The 18,966-nt window shown below is 37.4% G+C and overlaps 1 protein-coding gene across 4 annotated transcripts in view; it reads right to left on the bottom strand.

Annotated features, from left to right (window-relative positions):
* LOC133214447 (anoctamin-4) overlaps positions 1-18,966 on the bottom strand; it is a 187,759-nt gene that overhangs the window by 48,269 nt on the left and 120,524 nt on the right. For all 4 annotated transcript variants that reach the window (XM_061357348.1, XM_061357357.1, XM_061357373.1 and 1 more), the window contains 5 exons: positions 18,390-18,434; positions 13,491-13,622; positions 4,495-4,601; positions 2,542-2,597; positions 1,903-2,024 (listed from right to left, as the gene is read on the bottom strand). In XM_061357348.1, the coding sequence (XP_061213332.1) occupies positions 1,903-2,024; positions 2,542-2,597; positions 4,495-4,601; positions 13,491-13,622; positions 18,390-18,434 (462 nt within the window). The remainder of the gene's footprint in view (positions 1-1,902; positions 2,025-2,541; positions 2,598-4,494; positions 4,602-13,490; positions 13,623-18,389; positions 18,435-18,966) is intronic.

The following is an 18,966-nucleotide window of genomic DNA, read 5'->3' as shown; positions in this document are numbered from 1 at the left end:
GGCAGTAGACACAAAATATTCAGCAGGAGCTAAGGAAATGCGAGGGATCTAGCACCTGTGAAGTGAGAAGAAAAAGGCATTCCCTCCCCTTTCCTGTCACCCCTCTTTCAGTGAATTCTTTGCAGCCACGGCTGCAATCCAGGCAGCAAGCAGCAGGCTACTGAGACTCATGTTGCTCTCAATGCTTAGGGAGCCTCACAGCTTCCCCTGCCCCCTCCTCTTTGGGTAAACACCTATTCTGAACCACCACAGGTGCAGGACACCATGACCTCAGCCAGGGAGTCTGCTATTTTGATTGCTGGTTTTGTTTTATAAAATGACTGTGTAAAAACCTGTGGATGTCACTGCCTGATGAAAAACTGAAGCATCTTACAAAATCTTAAACAGCAAACCCAGGCTACTCAAGAAGGCTGCTACCAAGGTCCAGAACAATCACGTCTAACTTCACTCATTCTGTTGCTATTTATTTGCATGCTTAAAAAACCTTCCAGATGTGAACCAACTAAACCCCAGTTATTGGCTCAACAGGACTTTCACAAACAAGAAATATCAATGAAGAACAGATAAGTTGAGATAAGTTATTTATACTGTAACATCGATATCTTACTGCAAAATTAAACATAAAAAAATCAGTATAACTTTTGGCTCCTTTGCAAATGAGCAATTTCCATAGTGTAATTTGACACAAATTCCGTAGTTCTGTACAGGCAAGTGGATTGAAAAAGAAATAAGAAGCTTTCAGGATTAAGTTATGAGGTTCAAATACTTTAATTTGTTTTCTAAAACATTTTAAAGATTATATGACTCAGTAAAATTTTTTAATTACAGTTCTCTGTGAACTTTTTATCCATGGAAGTTTAACATCTCCTATTTAATGAAATGGAGAGGTTTTATATGGCCTTAGTCAATAACACTGTCCATCTCCAGGGCCACCCTCTGCAAGTCTTTCATCTGGAAACAATTTTGAGAATCTATAAAAACAAAGGTTTCTGTCAGTTACAGGGCTTATAAAAGGGGAAATTAATATGCTGGACCAATTGCATGCTCTGTATGACCCTTCCCAATGGCCAATATCTTAATATTTTCTATGATCTCCATACATCTTAAGACTTTATTAATAGGCCCTTGTAGCTTCGCATGCGTCTCTTCAAGTAGAAAAAGCCCATCAATGCCCAGTAATACTTCTGACAACATGACCAGTAAAGGCTATGGCTCTCTCTATGTGCATAAAAAATATGTAATCCTCTATTAGCACATGCAAGCCTATTTGAAAATACATTTAAAAGGGCTATAAGAATTTGAATCACTTTTAGGCTTTCTCAGTGTTTTTTCTTTGCAGGCTACTTCGAAGAAGAACACAAATCCAGGCTGTGGTGATGTAGCTGGACTGGGTTTAAGTGAGGTGGTACTGGAGAGACTTCTACCCACCTACCACTATTGCTGCTGAACTCAATAGCACACTTTTAAACTCTGCTCTGTACCATTTGTAAACATTATTAAACTTCATCTAGGGTTCTTTCTGCTTGTTAGTAGAAAAGAAGGTCTAGTCAGTAAGAGCCTGTTTTTCACCAAGCCATGTTCTGAGGAGGAAGAACTACTTCAGTGGACAGTCATGCAATCAAGTCTTCCCAGCTTCCACAGATTTCTCTTCCTTTTTTTTGTTCTCTTAAATATTCTGCAAACCCTTCATTAGAAGTCATGGTGCCAAGGAATTCTAGATGGAAACTTTCTTCACTTCCAACTCCTCCTACAGAGGCATCAATGAATTCCCATGACTTCAGGATCACTTATTAAAAACAACATAATTCAACTGAGCTTTTCATTTATTTTTTTTTTTTTATAAGAGATAAGTTATGCTCAAAGCACCTATAATGGAACATACTAACAGCAGGAAAGTCTTACCTCACAAGATCCAGTGGTTGGTATTTATACCACACTCCCCAGGAAGCCCAGCACTCATAGAGCAGGTGTCTGTGGTTTTCTGCCCCATGGGTTCTTATTGAATTTTTACTTCTGTAGCTTCCCTACAACACAAATCTGGATATTAATGAACAGCAGCAGCAAAAAAGAATATCTAAGAAATCTCTTGCACTAGTAGTATGGATAACACAAGTTATGCAAACTCCATACTTGTGCTACAAAAGTTAAATATGACATTAAAAGGAGAATTTCCTCTGACCTCAGTAAGATTTGAGATTATTCTTCCTAAGAAATTTATGATAAATGGTGTTCAACTCAAAGGCTATAAACTGGAGAATCTTGAATATAAAACCACAGCATGATGATTTTCCCTGTGAAAACATACTGATTTATCAAACCCAAATACTTTTTACAGAGCAGATCCAAAACAACACTCTCATCTCTTTTTGCAAGAAAGAAAATTAAAAGAAAAAAAGCATTACTAAATGGGATGGACGTCAGAGCCAGACGCAGAACGCAAGGGAGTAATAACATTAATAAGATTGAAAATAAATGATTACACAACTAAGAACTTTTTGTGGGAAATGTCTGTTCAAAAAGAAAAAAAACTGAGAAAAATACCTCATGAAGAGGAAATGCAGCTTCATAGGAGCCATTACTGAGCAATCGATTCAGACCTAAGAATCAAAAGCATCCAATTATTTACCAATAGGACCAGAAAAACTACTAAGCAAAAAAAGCAAAACACATTTTCATAATAAACTGGCTAAATGAAGCTTGAAGCCCATTGACAGTAAAAGATAAATGTAGAAAAGTTAATCTTTTATAAACTTTGATGAACTAATATAGAATACAAGCAAAGATTTGTTCATATATTAATCATCTTTTATCATTTATGATGTCAGAAGTTTAATGATTCATTTGCCAAATCCATCTTTAGAGTAACTTCGGTGAAATCAAGACCTTACACCAGGACTGAAGTTTTACTCCATAAATTGTAGTCTAAGGAAGCCGTTTAGATGAAAGGCTGTTTTTCCTAGGAGCCAAAAACTTCAGAGAAGATCCCTCAGAGAAGGCCAGTAAAGCAACTGGAACTCTTAATCTGATAGCAACATTGTAAAACATGGTCAGTTTATGTCTTATAAAATCTGCTGGACTAAGAGACAGAATAAGAAAAAGACAGGCTGCAGTAGTATAAGACCAGAAAATACATTTGAACATGAGCCAAAAGGACTGCTGTTTGGCACAAAAAAAGTGATCGTACACCCCACTTGGTCAGGCCTTGTCCGTCTTTAATGAGAACCTTGAAAGAAATAATGAATGATTGCTGAGATGCGGGCACTTGTCTCTTGGAAAGTCACCAGAATAGGACTGAACAACTATCAGGCAATGCAAAACTAAATACTAACAGCGTGAAGGCATTTGGGCCCCACTGACTAAGAGGCAGAGTCCTGATTCCTTTCCTAATTCACAGGGGAATGATAGCAACAAGGACACAGCAATGAGAAGTACTAATTCAACACAGATAGCACTTTCAGAGATTGCATTAGTATCTGCTTGCAGAATATGCTTTCTCCCACAGTCTCTGGCAGAAAACCAAAAGCTGTACAGAGCTTTGCTCTGCCCAGTCATCAGCACATACTTGTGTTCATGATAGGTATAACACCAGTAGATATGTGAGGGAGTCTGGGCTCTTGAGAAAGACAGGGACTGCTAGTGTGTGTACTAGATGCAATGTCTGCAAGCATGCATGAATTCTTCCCTTCTCTCCCCTTTGCTCAGAGTCATTCTCAGAGCTATTACAGCCTTCATCCCAGGAAATGAGGAAGACACAAGTTCTGGAATGTTTCTCTACAGCTTGAGGAAGGACAGGGTTTCAACAGCAAGGAAATTAAGTAGGCTGGGGACTGCCTCTCTGTGATGCCCCAGTCTCTTATCTGGTACTCAAGCAGTATGTCCTCCATCACAAGACAGAACATGGCCAATGTTTTGTACTACATTTCTCTTCTGCCACTGCATATGTGCCTCTCCAAAGGTCCACTCCAACCTCTATCTGAAAGGGATGCCACTGTTATGTGTGGTGTCCTGAGGATGTTCACTGGTTAACTCCTTTTTGACTTACAGTAGCTACAGAGATGCAGAACCTTCCATCTCCCTTAGGGGTGGAGAGGTATTTAGGGAGAAGCACTACAGACTGAGATGTACAGAAGCACAAATCTTGCTATCCTTTCAAACACATTTTTATGAAGGAATAAAAGCTTTTCTGCATGAGTCTATCTGTTTCTCCAGAGTTCTTAATCCATAAATATTTCTTGCTTAAGTCATTCTCTTTCCTTGCAGAAGTGATAAATCCCATGTGGTGACATATGTGCCTGTGAAAACAGCCTGATATTACAAGGAAATGATAAGGTCTTGCAGGCAAAGCCCCTACAAATGCAGTGGGTGAGATGTAAACAGATCAAAACTGAGGTGATTAAAAAGGAAGCAGAAGAATCTGTTATAAGTTCAGGCAGACTTCTCTTTTTTTCCAGTGGGACTGAGTAACCATATTTAAAAGCATTGCTCAGCACTTACCAATTTTATTTTTTCCTTCTTCATATTTCACTCTTTGTAAGATATGGTGTACAATTCTACTTCTTGTAGCATTATTGAAGAAAGTTTCTTTGTTGTGTATGATGAAGCTATATAAAAATACAAACAAAAGGCATCTCAGGAATATGCAGTAGCATGTTGAAAGCAAATACTGAGTTCCATTACGTTCTATAGCACACTAAAAATCTCCACTATGTGAGCAAGTGCAAGGACGATTAAAGGACACCAGATTAAATGAGACAATGTCAGTAACAGTATTGATTCCCTAACAAAGAATTACATGGAGAAGTTTGAAGAAATATCAAAGATACTTAAGCATTCATTATGTTAATCATTGCTTTTAGATAATTCACTGAAAACTGCAAAGTACTTGCACAAAAAATTGCAAAATAATATTTATAGGTGCAGCTATAGAAATTTACATTTGATTTCTATTTCAGGCTTTTTAGTCATGCTTTACATTAAGAGTCAGATGGAAAAATCTACCTGGTAAATCTCTCTTACTGCAAATCAAATACTATGTTAGAAATGAGAAATATTATTTCCTCCTATGTTTGGTCCTGGAAGTTAAAATAGAGTAGAAAATTAGCTTTTGGAAGCTACATACAGTTATGCATGAGTGTAGGTTTAATAGCTTAGCCAGAATAGTGATGAGTCCAGGAAATTTAAAAATAAAAAAGCCACAGAATATGTTGTATTGATTACGTTGGTTAGCATAGTATATTTTAAACGGATTTTTTAATCCCAACATACATACTCAAAGCAAACAAGATATTTTAGCATATCACCATAATGACTGGAAAAAGGCAAAAAATTTAAGTGTTTAGAGATAGTGTTTTAACTTGTCAATTAAATACTGCTAAAGAAGTCTTACAGTGGCTTGAGGTGTGTAGTGCTTCAGAATAGACTCGGAAATAATACATGGCTTTGCAGCTTCTGTCATTTGTAAATACAGGCAAGAAACCCAACCTCTGGACTTTGAGGAATCCATATGCTCCCTCTTTATTATCAAAATTCTCTGCTGAATTTTCCATACAAGACAATCTGTAAGTTCCTTATGTTTGTCTTGAAAGGCAGATAGTAATTCCCAAAGCAGAGGTATAAAAGACAAGCTGCTCCAAGAGCACCATAATTAATGAAACCTGTTATTTAGAGGTTACTATCTCGTGTCTCTTTTCCTACTCCACCTCAGATACTTACAGGTAATTTGGGTGTCCACAATCTAATCAGTACTGTACTTCCTGCTTCCTCCACATCCCTACTAATCCCAAAGTCCTACATGCTCTACAGCATCCTACAGTGAAGGTGATTTGATTTATTCATATTGGCTTATCACTAAGTGTGTGCCAATTTAACAATGGACTGCTACCAAACAGCATAGAACATTTGTGTGCGCTGGCCACTGCCTTTTCTGTATAGACACAATTTTGAGCCACTATTCCATTTCAAGCTGTTGATACTCATAAAGTAAGACTCTGCTTATCTCTGAGACAGCTACATCTGTACCAAATTTATTCGAAAGGGTTCAGTATGCAAAATAATAACTAGAAGGATTTTGATAAGGAAATACTGTCATCACACAAGTCTTAATGCTTAATCAGATAAAAAGCCAACCTAAACTCTGAAGCAGACAGAACAGCATTATTTCCAGCTGAAGATGGAGCTCTGTATTAGTTGTTTTAGTATAGGTTGTTTTAGTGGCAGCACAAACAAATTAAAAGACAGCAGTAAGCCAGAAACTAACAAAGTGGTTCCCACTTTGTTTCATTTTCTTTTAATGTCTGACCTTTGTCTCCAAGATCTCACCTCCCAGACTGCACTGAATATTAAAGGACTGTGAAGAGAACTTATGAAATCAAAACAGCACAGTAATTTTTCATTCTGACTTAGCTATGTGCTCCTGTAGGAATAAACTGAAAAATGAATCACCTTATCTGGGAAACTAGTAACATTGATCCAGCTAGCACCAATAATGTTAGTCTAGTTTCCTTGTCATATAAAGTTATTTTTTCCATTTGTTATCATGGCTATGTTATATTGCAACTTATTTCAAAATTATTTCAAAATATATTTCAAAACTTTTCTAAACAAGTTTTTCTGGATTCAGTCACTTCTATTTTCATGAGTCATGAATGAAAAAAGGGCAAAAAATCAAACACTGTGTGATCTTATAAAAAAATAATTACCTGTTTAAAAAAAAGCACTTTTGTCATTTGCATTCATTTGTAAATTTATCAATTGTGTTATAGCTTTTGATTTCACATGGCCAAGAAGAAATAATCATGTGCCTGTGATGCAGATGTCAGCACCTCAGTAGAGTAACTGCCAGGACAAGCTAAAACAGTCCTAAAAACACATGTATAAGTGCTGCAGAGGTTCTGCCCTGCCTAGCCTTCTGCCAGCAATACATCTGATGGCAGGAGGGGGAGAGGAGAAGGAGAATTCATCGTGACTAGAGCAGGCCAAGGGCATGTTCTTCAGTGTTTTCCAACATTATTCATGGAGACATGGATGCAGAAGAGATGCTACAGTTCACCAAAAAAGGAGTTTGGGGATGTAATTGCATGTGCAAAAGTTAAAAATAATTCTCACCTATTTTTTAATATAGAAATAACAGGGTTTACATCAAATACTTTGATAATTTCTGTGAAAGTGTCTGTAGAGTAGCCCCAGAAAGAGCAGTATCACCATAACCAGGGGGGAAGGGACATCTGGCACAGGAAACAAGAACAGGCAGACGTGGGTGGGAGGTGTTGAAAGGTTGAGAGTATCTCAAGCACTTGTAACTATGTGTTACAATGTCCCAGTTGGATGTTGACATAAATTAGGACAATGCCAGGAAGGTTTAAGTTTATCTGACAAATCACAGGAATTGCTCTTGTCAGGTAAGTATCATGCACTTCATTGTAGGACTTCCTTTTTTTCCACTACCCTTCTCTTCTATTCTTCATGGACATTTCTTTCTCCAAAACATATGTGCTCCTTTCAGATAGTCTTCTTTCAGAGTGTGGGTGGTAAATCCATATGCATAGAATAGCCATCAAGGCTATTTCATGGTCTCCAGCATCCACTGAGGAATTCAGAGGAGAAAGACTTCCTCAGCCTATGGAGAATCTCGCCCTTCAGATTTCAGTTCACAGGAGCCAGAACCAAAGACACTTCCAAGCTGGTTGTAGATAAACGTTTATCAGACATTACTGACCTATAAACTACATAAGGCAGAGGCTTTCTAGAGAGGTTTTAATCCTTGTTGCTTTCAGATGGAAGTTTCCTCACCTGTTTTGTTTCTGTTGTCCTCGTTAGAATTTCAATACATAAAACGGTTTGAATATACGTAAGAGCAAAGAGTTTGTTTCTAGGCTTAGTAAGGGTTTAGTTCACTGATGGTTTTGATCACTTTGTCACCTCATTTGTAAGTTCAAAAATGAGTAAGGATTAACACACTATAATTTTTATTACCCATGAAGTTAATGTATAGTAGATAATAAAGCCAGTGATTTGCTTCGCAACAGCTGTAACCACTGGCCTGGTCCTGTAAGTCCTTACTAAAAAGGAAAATCCAAATGAAAATAATGGGAGCACTTCTGACAGGAAAGGTTCCAGAGTTGGTTCTTAATTAATGCCCCGTTTAAAAATGTCATTGTGGAAATATTGCTCTTACATTCGTGCTGTAAATGACATGCAGAGTCAGTGAAGGTTAACTGCTTTGAAATTCTATTTGTAGCTTTTTTAATTAGACTCTGAACTGGAGATTTCAAACTATCTTTCCATGGATAACAAAGACACTCTAATGTGAATTCAGCTAAGAACAAACTAGCAATGAATTCCTGTTCATACATTCTCCTTGGTAATTTAGCAGGTTGTACAAACCCTTCAGAGGTAAATTCAGCTCTTGAATCTTTGGGTATTTTCTGCTCTACTGGTAAGACATACAAGCTAAATGCTGAACACCCATGGCCTAGTTGCAAAACTGCAAAGTAAGGATATATGCATGTACACATGAATGTCCATCTTTACTCCACAAGATCTCCACACAGTGAAACATTTGATGTCTATGAGAAACCTGGTCTAGCAAAAGGTGTCTCTGCCTGTGGCAGAGGGGCTCAAACTCGACGATCTTTAAGGTTCCTTTCAACCTTAACCATTCTATGATTTTGTCTGATATTCACCCTGTTAAGAGGTATGTTCCAAGCAAATGCCAGTTGCTGGAAGCAGCACCAACTAAAAGCACAGGTGTTATTTGAAGTAGTAAACACTATAATGAGAAGTATATTCTTTAGTATAGGAAAAACGTTCAACACTGCACTCCCAGGTAAACCAGTAGCAGTAGCTAGCTGTTGTTGGCTGAAGCAATAGCAGGTTTTTACCTCATTTAACATACAAGAAAATTATCAGCTGCAGCAGCTGCAACAAGATGAGCCTACAGCATTCCAGTGCAAATATCACAACACATCCCTGTATCTTATTTGAAAATGGGTGTCTAATTATCACTATTTTCATTTTGCCTGACTTTTAAGGCTGCAGCTGACTTATTTGTTCATCTTAAAGACAATGTTTATTAATGGTTAAAGGATTTTTCACATCATATGTCTAAACCAGGATCACTTTGGTATGAAGAAAGTATTTTTGGCTTCACCTGTTTCAGATTTGGCACATCACAGCCTCAAAACTGCTAAGTAAAACAGAGTCATGAAAATGCTGAATCTCTCCTCTGCCTTCCTCTGCCCTTCGCCACCAGATCACTTTGCCACCCAAATCACTTCTTAGTTTAAATTGGTTCAGTCACAGATATTCATCTGAGATGACAGAACAAACTTTATGTATTTTTCAGGGATGCCCTGTTTCATTCAGTTTTCAAGGCAATTAAAACTTCCAGAAACAAAAAGAATTTAAAACACTAGGGCATTTCCAAGTTTGGTTGCATAAAGATTTGTTTAGAGCAGGAATCTGAAAGAAGAACTGATTTTGTTTTCAAAAATTTGCAAACGTATATTTATCATACCATAGATGTATTTAAACACAAGCATGACCATTCTGGTTCAAAAAGAGTAAGTGTCCACAGAGCCCTGTGCCTCATCTCCAGTGGTAGCAGCTCCCTGACGCATCCATGATCTTGGGGTAAAGCAGCTCAGAGGAACATGGGCACAGATAATCTTGTTAGGGATGGGATTTATTAAGGCCAGACTGAGCATCAGAGACAGCTTAAAATGTAACTCCATCCTGAGAGACACATATCTTAGATATCTGACAAAGATACAGAATGACATCCACATGTACCAGAAGGAGACATCTTACAAATGAGAATAACTCCATTAACGTCTGGTATGCAGGGCATCTCTGTTTAATTAATCCAGATACTGTCCTAGTCCTCCTAATTGTGTAAATTTTTAATCTAATTTTCACTGAAGTAATAAATGTTTATTTTAAGTGGTTTATTTAATTCTATATTGGACTAATATTTAACCAGAGATCTTGTCGCCTTTGGAAGAAAAAAAAAAAAGAAAAAAGAGGAGAAATAGCTCCTGATATAAAGTTTGATATCTCTAAACAGCAATTAAAAGCATTTTTGTAGCTAGTATGCAGCTGAGAAATTGCAACTAATTACAACTGTTACTATTCCCAACTGACGAGCATCTCACTACATAAAATAACCAAGTAGTGGTAGAAAAATAACTAATTATCATCATTGTCTGATGGAAAGCATTTTTTCACATATTGTGAACTGTGTATTCTTGTAACTGATAATTTCCAGAAGAAATGCTTTGGCATAAATAAAGCCCTTCCCAAGCTGTGGCTGCAGAAGACAGATACTACTCAGAAGTCTATCTTGAAAATTATCATTTTGCATTCCACACAATTCCAAAATATTGGAAGCAGAGCTTCTTTCCTCCAAAAAAGAGATTTCCTATCACTTAGGAAATAAAACGATTTTTGGTCTTCTCTTGTACTGATAATTTTGCAATATACCTATAAGGTATGCCATAATCTCTTTAAAACAAAACCTGAAGCCACGCTGTGAAAATTACAGGCATATCTAACAGATGTGCATTTCTTTGCCTTTTTTGGAAGGAGGGCAGATGCTTAGCTGTGCCTCTGATAACAAATGTAGTTTTGTTCTGAAAGCTAGGCTTTCTCCACATCTGGACTTTTCTACCTGACTGGAAAAGAAAAATACAAGAAAGAAAAAGACCATCAATATAGTCTACTACAGTTACACATGCTCATTGTACATCAATATTTCAAAGATACTAATTCCTACTGACAAAAAGCCTGATTAGGCTTTGCTGGTTTTGGTCTTCACTATTTTCCTCACCAAACTCTGTATTGTAAGTATTATCAGTCATCTGTCGTTCCATGCTTTTCAAAGCATCTATCACAAATGAAGACTGTACTCAGATCATGTTACAAACATCATCTGTATCATATTGGAGACCTGGATGTGAAAACTGACTAGATCAAAAAAAGATAAACTACCTGTTCTTTGACGAAGTGAAAAAGGTCTGAGGCTATGAAGAAAGTAAAGATTAAGGAATTCCAGACTAAAATTGCAATATTGCAATATCTGGACAAACCGGGGACCCTCCCTGTCCTGTGCATGTTCTGTCTGAACCAGTTTTGGCACAACTGTGTGATGGAAGCAGATGCAGAGCCACATCTAAATGCCCAAGAGCAGAGCAGAGACTGTCACTGTTATTCTAGCCTACAGGAAGATGTATTTGTTGAAGACAATGTGAACTCCACAAGTAACTGACCATGACAATTACTTAGCCTCCACTGACACTGCATTGCAACTGTGAAGGTTACTACACTTACCAGCGGGCAGAGGTGAAAGAGAAATCTCCTTGGTAATCTCAACTGGCACAAGTGATTCAGGCAAATGAAGGTGCAAGTCACAGTAATTGATACATCAGTTAATATGTGTTGAGATAAAGATAAATAAAAACATCCATTTCTACTGATGCATGTATACACACATACTCCCCACATGTTTGGGGATGGGTGAGAATCTTTACTAGTAGCTCATTATATAGACACTTTCAACAGAATGTTTATGTATTTCTTGGAAGAAGCTTCAATTTGCTCAAAGCAAGCAGTAATTTCTACAAAATCAGTGAACCCCAACATAATACACTTCTGATAGTAATAAAATGATTCTTTTAAACTCTACATTTCCAATTATTTAATACTTGCACTCCACAATCACAGATTAAAAGCACACACTAAAGATGCTCATGAAATGTTCTGCTTACTAACATACCCTGAAATTTTTGAAACAATTACAACACCTGCATGCAACTCACTAGATTAATATTAACAAGTCATGATGTTTCAAAATTCTAGTGAAGCAGAGTAAAACAGGCACAGCCAACAGGCTGGAGCAGAACAGGAGCACAGGAATCCTGTCAGAGCCAGCATCTTTTGGGACAAGGAGGGGAGCTCAGCCAGTATTTTAGCAGTCCCCACACAAAAGGAAACAAAGACTACAAAGAAAGCAAAAGAGAAAAAGTCAGGCCTGCTGGAGAGTACAGCTTTAAAGTCTGTGATGACGTAAAAGAAGCGCCAAACAACAGTGGGAATGTCAATTGAAATACTGCAGCATTTAACAAACCCTTCCTGTCAGTTTATCAATGCAAACATGAGCAAGGCAGAATGAAAAATTACTCTTGTTTGTATATGTTGATTCTCCTTCTGTGCTGTAATCTTAAAGGAAGTTAATAGTTAATATTACTGTTATTAAAAATACTAATCAGGAAGTTCCAGTTTCTTAATTTTTTATTATTACTGGTCTATTCTAAAGCTAATTTGCACCTACTTTTCATCTTGCAGGACACAACTGACCCATCTTTTAATTCATGTCAGAAGACTCTCTAGTCTGAACCTGCTGTCTATTCAGGGCAAAGATATTTAGTGGAGATAACCCTGGCTGGTGACTGGTGCTAGGAGCAGACTTCTACTGAATTTTCCCTGGAGATATGCACCTGGTTTTGGTTTTCTGCTGTATTTGGAAAAAACCTACTTATAGCAGAGGAAGTCTATTTCATTTCTATTTTAATTCATTCCTATCGCAGCTAATAAATCCAGTCCTGAAAAACTGTTCATTTAAAGTGAGGTATTTAAGAGCACTACATCAACTTGGCTTCTCTCTGAATAAAATCACATATTTCAGATTTTTAGATTTTGAGCTGCCTATAATTCATTCTGTGTCTTCTGTTAGCACCCTGGTCAGTGCTGCATATTCTTTGTGATTTTATTCTCAGTCACTGACTGTTTCCCATATCACAAACTTTGTAACTACCCATAAGGCATCCTCTTTCTCCAGAATTTAATAGCCTTGAAATTCAACATGGGATCTGAGAATCATTTGGGTCTTTTTCTATTTTGCATTTTCCAAGTTAATAAAGGCTTCTAGCTGTCAAATGATTTCTCTAGTGACATTGGCATGCTTGGACAAGTGTCACTGACCGGTCTTAACACTGGCATTTTGGAAGCAGTTTTGCTTCCCTAAAGGGCAGTGAAAACCAAACAATAGTCTCTGCTTTCCTTAGAATTCTGTTTCTTTCTACAGTTGTAGCTAAGTATGAAATGCAGTATCAGATTTATTCCAGCCATCAGTGTTAGGACTAATTTTGATTATGCTGAAGTCATAGAAATGCTGAAAAAAGAAGTTTTAGTCACATCTTTAAGAGACACAGAACAACTCCAAAACTGATACAAAAATTAGCCATCTGACTACTTTAAGGATGTAGTTGAAATTCTAGTGAATTAAAAGGAACTCTTCAATTGATTTCCTTTAGCTTCGAGCTGTACTTTTAATTATTAGAAATGTAGATGGACTTTATGCTCTCTCAGGACTCTACCTCTCTCTTTTTGTGACAAAGCACTAATCTGAAGGCACTGAGACATGAACTGATTTTTTCCAAGGTGAATCCAGAAGGGTAAGTTTTCATTTTGTAATTAAGATATTATAAAACACTTACTGATGGATCCTTTGTTGACTGAATGGAGCAGTATAGCAGTCATTCTCCTCCAGATCTGGCAGTGTCTCCTTGTCCAGTTTCATTGGCTTTCTAGGTAACCATCCTCGAAACCTGCTTATTTGTTTCTCGATCCTGCAGCAGATGAAAAATATGAGCATTTGAGATAGTGTTCTTTCATTACATTACAGAGGGCTTACAAAGAGCACATGCTGACAAACTAAGCCACCAAATATTTACTAGAAAAGATGCAATGTCTTTGGGTTTGGTTTTTTTTTGAGGCAGACCAAATTATACATGCTGAGCTTGATTATTAATAACCTTCTTTCATGAGAAGTGCATCTTATTTTGTCTAAACAGAAAAGTAATTGTGATGATATATGCTGCTGTAAAACTTATTAAGTCCAGTAGGCTCTCGGCAACTCTGTAAGCTTTTATTTCTCAGCTTTTCAGTTAATTTAAATTTCAGGCTTAAGTGACACATTAGGCTTTGGACATATAAATTTGAGAACAGCAGAGACTGTGACAGACAGCTTTGGCAGCTAAACCCCAACAGGTTGCATCCCTTTACTGCTGTCTGTATGGATTCTTACCTCACAATTGATGCTATAAAAAATAGGCTACTTTGCTAATTTTGTTCAATTGTAGTGTTTTACAATACTACAACCTCCATGAAACGAGAATATTCAGTGTGTAGATTAACAGGTGACTATCACACAGATTTTTACATTTAGAATGTGAAAGCAAACTAAGATAAAGCTGGAGAAAGAGCAGATTTAACTGCAATTTCACTCATGCAAAGATGCACACTGAAACGGAGAGGGAAGAACCAGAGCTGACTGGAGAAGACAATCTAAACCAAATTCAAATCAAAACTAAAATAATAAAAAACACATAAGAAAGATGAGATATGTCTGGCACAATGAGCCCTACTCTCTCATTTCTTAACACCTTCAAGTCATAGCGATCCCTGCTTGCAAAAATAAATAAAGACTACATATTATAGACTATGCACATACTTCAGTCACCAGCTCTTTCTAGGCTCTTTCTAAAGGGCATGCATGAGTTGACATCCTTTGAACTTTAAGTTCAGTTCTGGGTGAAGCTCAAAGACTGCAAAGGTAGTTGATTCTTTTTTTCTGACAGAACTCAGCACAATAACTCTGTGCCCAGCAGATGCTTTGAGCTCTGCACAGTCATTTTGAGGGAGGGCAATCCATACCCAAGCAGCCAAGTGTGTGGGAAAGTGATGCAAAATTATTACAACCTTTCATTTAAAACACATGTAAAATTTCCTGGGATATACAAACCTCTCCCATCAAAGAGAGCTTTTTTTAATAAGAAAGCTAATGCTGAGTTTTAAACATGGACACATTTCAAAATTGTAACCAAATTAATTTACTTGCTTTGGTACCATCTTTGTATTTCCAGTCTGGAAATAGCATGGGGAGGTGTGCAAACTTATACATAGGACTGTTTGGAAGAACTGGAATGGGCATGCAAAACATACCATAAGACACTAAATTAATTATCAACTCTTCATGGGCAGTGTTTGCACTGGCCCAGCAGTACAGAACACAGGAGGAGGCAGCTTGCGAATGCCACTGCCCAAGTGCAGGCAACGTCTTATCCTAGGGATATAAAGGGCCTGACCAATTGTAACTCTGGAGTTGTAGCATCCAGCCTGACAGCTTTGAGCAAATCTGTGCAGGCACTGATAGGGAATGACAAAGGAAAAGTAAGCTCTCTACAGTGAAATTCCCTGTCTCTTGACCTCCAATTTTTCCTCTGTAAAGGCCAAAAGCTCTACATTCCTGTGTATTCAGCAGGCTTAGTGAGTCTGGGTATGAAAAAGGAAGAGGAATTAGGGAGAAGGGTTTTATAAATATCCTGTTCCATTCTTATTTCTTAACTAAAATAATTTGAATTCTCTAAGCTATTAACATCCCTTGCTAATCTACAATCCTTCCCCATTCATCCTGCAAATCAATGTGCATGTTTGAGATATGCGTGCTGCAGTTTTATCACACCACACATGCACGCACACAGGCACAGAGTGATTTCCCCACTTAAGAGCAATGCATTATTCATGTTGGCTTCTCATGAAGTGTACTCAGAATTTGCCTGGTTTGCTATTCCCAAGGGTTAGATTACTTGGCATGCTCAGTGAGCCTGCTGGCAAACAGGTCTGAGAAGGTTGCAAAGACTTTCTGTAAGGCCCAGAACATACAGTACAGCCATCCCTAGAGAAAATAGAAAAAAACAAACCCTGTTTGTCTTCTTGGAAAAGAAAAATGACCAAATTCCTAAGCTGCCCCCAGTTAACTCCAACAGTGCCATCAGCCATCAGCACAGGCTTTGTACGCTATTGGAGACTGCCTTTTAAAAAAACCTGAAAAAGTGGTGTCAATGCTAACAAACAGACACACAGTGTTAAAAAACTACTGTGTTATAACTTTTTCAAGGCTAATCCATGCCTTGTTTTCACTTACAGAGAAGTTTATATGCTCAGCTGAATAGGGGAATGGTTTTTGGAAAGCAGAGCACCCTACACAAGAACAACAGAGTGCATGGAGTAATGAGGCACTGTAGAGCTAGCCACCATGAAAGAGAAGAGATGAAGATCTGAAGATTGTATCCTTCTTAAATTCTTTCTTTAAAAACACTTGTTAGCCTCATAAGGAAAAAAAATTTTTCTCTTAATTCACAGTATCTCAGAGTCTTCAACTTCAGTCCTGCCCCTGCACTCCAAGTCTAGTCCCTACTCAGTATCCTCTTTCTGAAAATACATATTGTGTTTAACTCACAAAAAAGGTTTCTCAAATAATTTCAATTAAACTATTTCCTCATTAGGAAGTAGGGTAAGGATTGAATCCTTTTTTCAAAGGAAGTTAGGAAAATAAAAATGTTTTGAATTGAGACTGATTTTTATCTGCTGGTCAGCTTTGATAGAGCTTTGCACATATTGTAAAGCTCAATGTTGTCTCAACTTAGTTTTTAACTGGAATGCAGGTACTATATAGGTATCGCATACTCTTCCTTTTCTCTAATACACACAAAGGGAATTTTGTTATTTAAAACTTTGAGATCACTAGAATTTTTAAGACAGAAAATTCAAGTCAGGTTGACAAGCAGCAAGTGACCAGCTCTGGGCTTTGCCTTGTAACAAAAGTCCTCTTTAAAATGAATTTTGCCCAAACATCAATATAATGCTTGGCTAAGCTCAAAAAAATCGGTCAAGGCTTCAGTTACTTGTAATCTTCACTGAACTAGTAGTAGAGGAAATAGGTAGTTTTATTGAAACTGTATATCTGAGTTTCACATAAATTAAAATAAAGCTGAATATGTTTTCATTTCTTTTTTTTTTTTTCCGTTGGGACTATTCAGTCACAGCTTTTCCTCCTCAAGTAGCTTTTTATAGACCTGAATATAAAAATTGAATTTAGCCAAGTGTTCTCATCACTCAGGAACTGAAATACCAGAAAAAGATCATGTCTCTTCCCATAATGACTTCAAATCAATCTTGACTTGTAATAAAAGGAATGGAAAACAAAATTTCACACACCACATATAAATGTTAGAATCTTCACCTGCTCCTTCCTATCTATTGCTTTAGCCAAAGCAGCCATGTTTAATTAAATTCAATTTAATTTAATTAAAATCAAGACAAATTCCAAAGTTAACAGCTGTTATAGTATTTATTGTAAGGTGGGGATGAAAAGTGTGGGAGAATCAACAAGTTTTAGAAGAATCGTGTGTGTCTGTTAGCCTAGGCTGACTAGGTAAAACGCCTTAATTCCACAAAGTTCCCATTTCGTGCTTACTAATGTAAATAAGCAAAAACTATAACGCAAGATCAACACAGGTGCTCTTAAGTTACCAGCATGCTGTGATCGAATTTAATATACAAATTACTTTTTAATATGCTTATACAGCAGAGTGATAACAGGGGATTTATTTTCCCATGGATATTCATGTAATGACATTATCTGCAAAGTGATACAGATGTTTACTCCAAAATGCAGATTTTTCAAATTTAATTTTTCCCTCAGAGGTTCATGAGAATATTTCCACTGACCTCAGAATGACACAATAAATCAAATGCTAGACCCTTTTAGAAGGTGCATCAACAGCACCGTGCCATGAAAAGGCGTGGTCTTTGCCAAGCCTGTGTGTTTTTTAGGCTTTTTACAGATATTTTAATTGTCTAAGGTATCAAAAAGAAAACGCACACTGCGGCACTGGAAGTCTTTCACTGCATTAAGTCAGACATAAACTACGCATCAAACAGAATCTTGAAAATATTTAAGAACGGAGTGAAAACACTTCAAAGATTCTTGAAAAATACTTCTCTCTCAAGCTCAATGAACTTACACTGCAGATTAACTTGGTTCATTGCTTTCCATCTATCAACGAAGTACTAAGCAGCCCCACAGAGGAAGCCATAAATAAATGATGACATCACAACTACCAGTAAGCAAGGTGCATGGAAATGGAATAAAAAAAGGCAAAAAACCCAAAAAAAAAGGCAAACCCCCCCCCCCCCCAAACCAACAAACTGTAACTGCGGTATTTTAACCCCAAGAAACTCCCTAATGAACCACATGAAGAGAAAAAGATAGGCTTTTTATGCTTCTTCTTTAAAAGACTCCATTGACTAACAAATATTTCCTTATTCCTAAGGAAGGCAACACTGATAAGATGAACCGTCTCCTTCATGTTGCAGATACCTAAAAAATGCAACTTCTGTATTTGGTTTTGTATGTGTCTTAGTGTGTAATCGCTTTCTCCTCCCTTCCTACAAACAAAGCTAATAAACTTTTTCTTCCAGCTGGACATTAACCATTATTTTTATTAGGCCCAAATGAATGTAAACTGGACTGGCATAAGAATCGTACTCACCTATTCATGAACTTGTATCGACGGTGCAGGTAATAGATTTTTCTCCTGGAAGAACAGCAAAAATGAAGCCAGTCGAGAAGAAAACCCATCGTCAGTTACAGTATGAACTAGCAAGGAAGGAAAGGAGATTGAAGACAGAAGCCTGTAAGAGGTGGAGGAAGAGACTAAAGAGAGATTAACAGAACTGTCACAGGAAGCCACAGACTCTGGTGGCATTTGAATTGCAAGAAGATCATACTTTTCCCATTGTCTTCTCCTTTTCTGCTATTTGTCATGTGTGAATGACAGGGACTCAAAGATGCTTCTATTTCCATAAACTGTTGCAGGAATTCTATAGGACTGATACAACTATGAATAAATTATCTCACATCCACTAGTGAATTATTAAGGCTGCATTTGGTGAAACACAAGGGGGAATCACTTAGGAAAGCAGTGCCTGATGCTGCAATATGCTTTAACACATGCAGTATCGACTGGGACCAGTACTTGCTCTTGGGGCAACGTCCCCTGAAACAGAATATAGGCTATGCAAGCAATTGAGCGTGTGCTTGACACCCCCCCCCCCCCCAAGTATTCA

Source organism: Neopsephotus bourkii, unplaced genomic scaffold (assembly GCF_033783945.1).
Source record: "Neopsephotus bourkii isolate Nb327-2 ecotype Australia unplaced genomic scaffold, CSIRO-AGI_Nbou_v1 NB_107, whole genome shotgun sequence".
Taxonomy (NCBI): domain Eukaryota; kingdom Metazoa; phylum Chordata; class Aves; order Psittaciformes; family Psittacidae; genus Neopsephotus; species Neopsephotus bourkii.
This window is presented reverse-complemented; position numbering and strand designations above follow the sequence as displayed.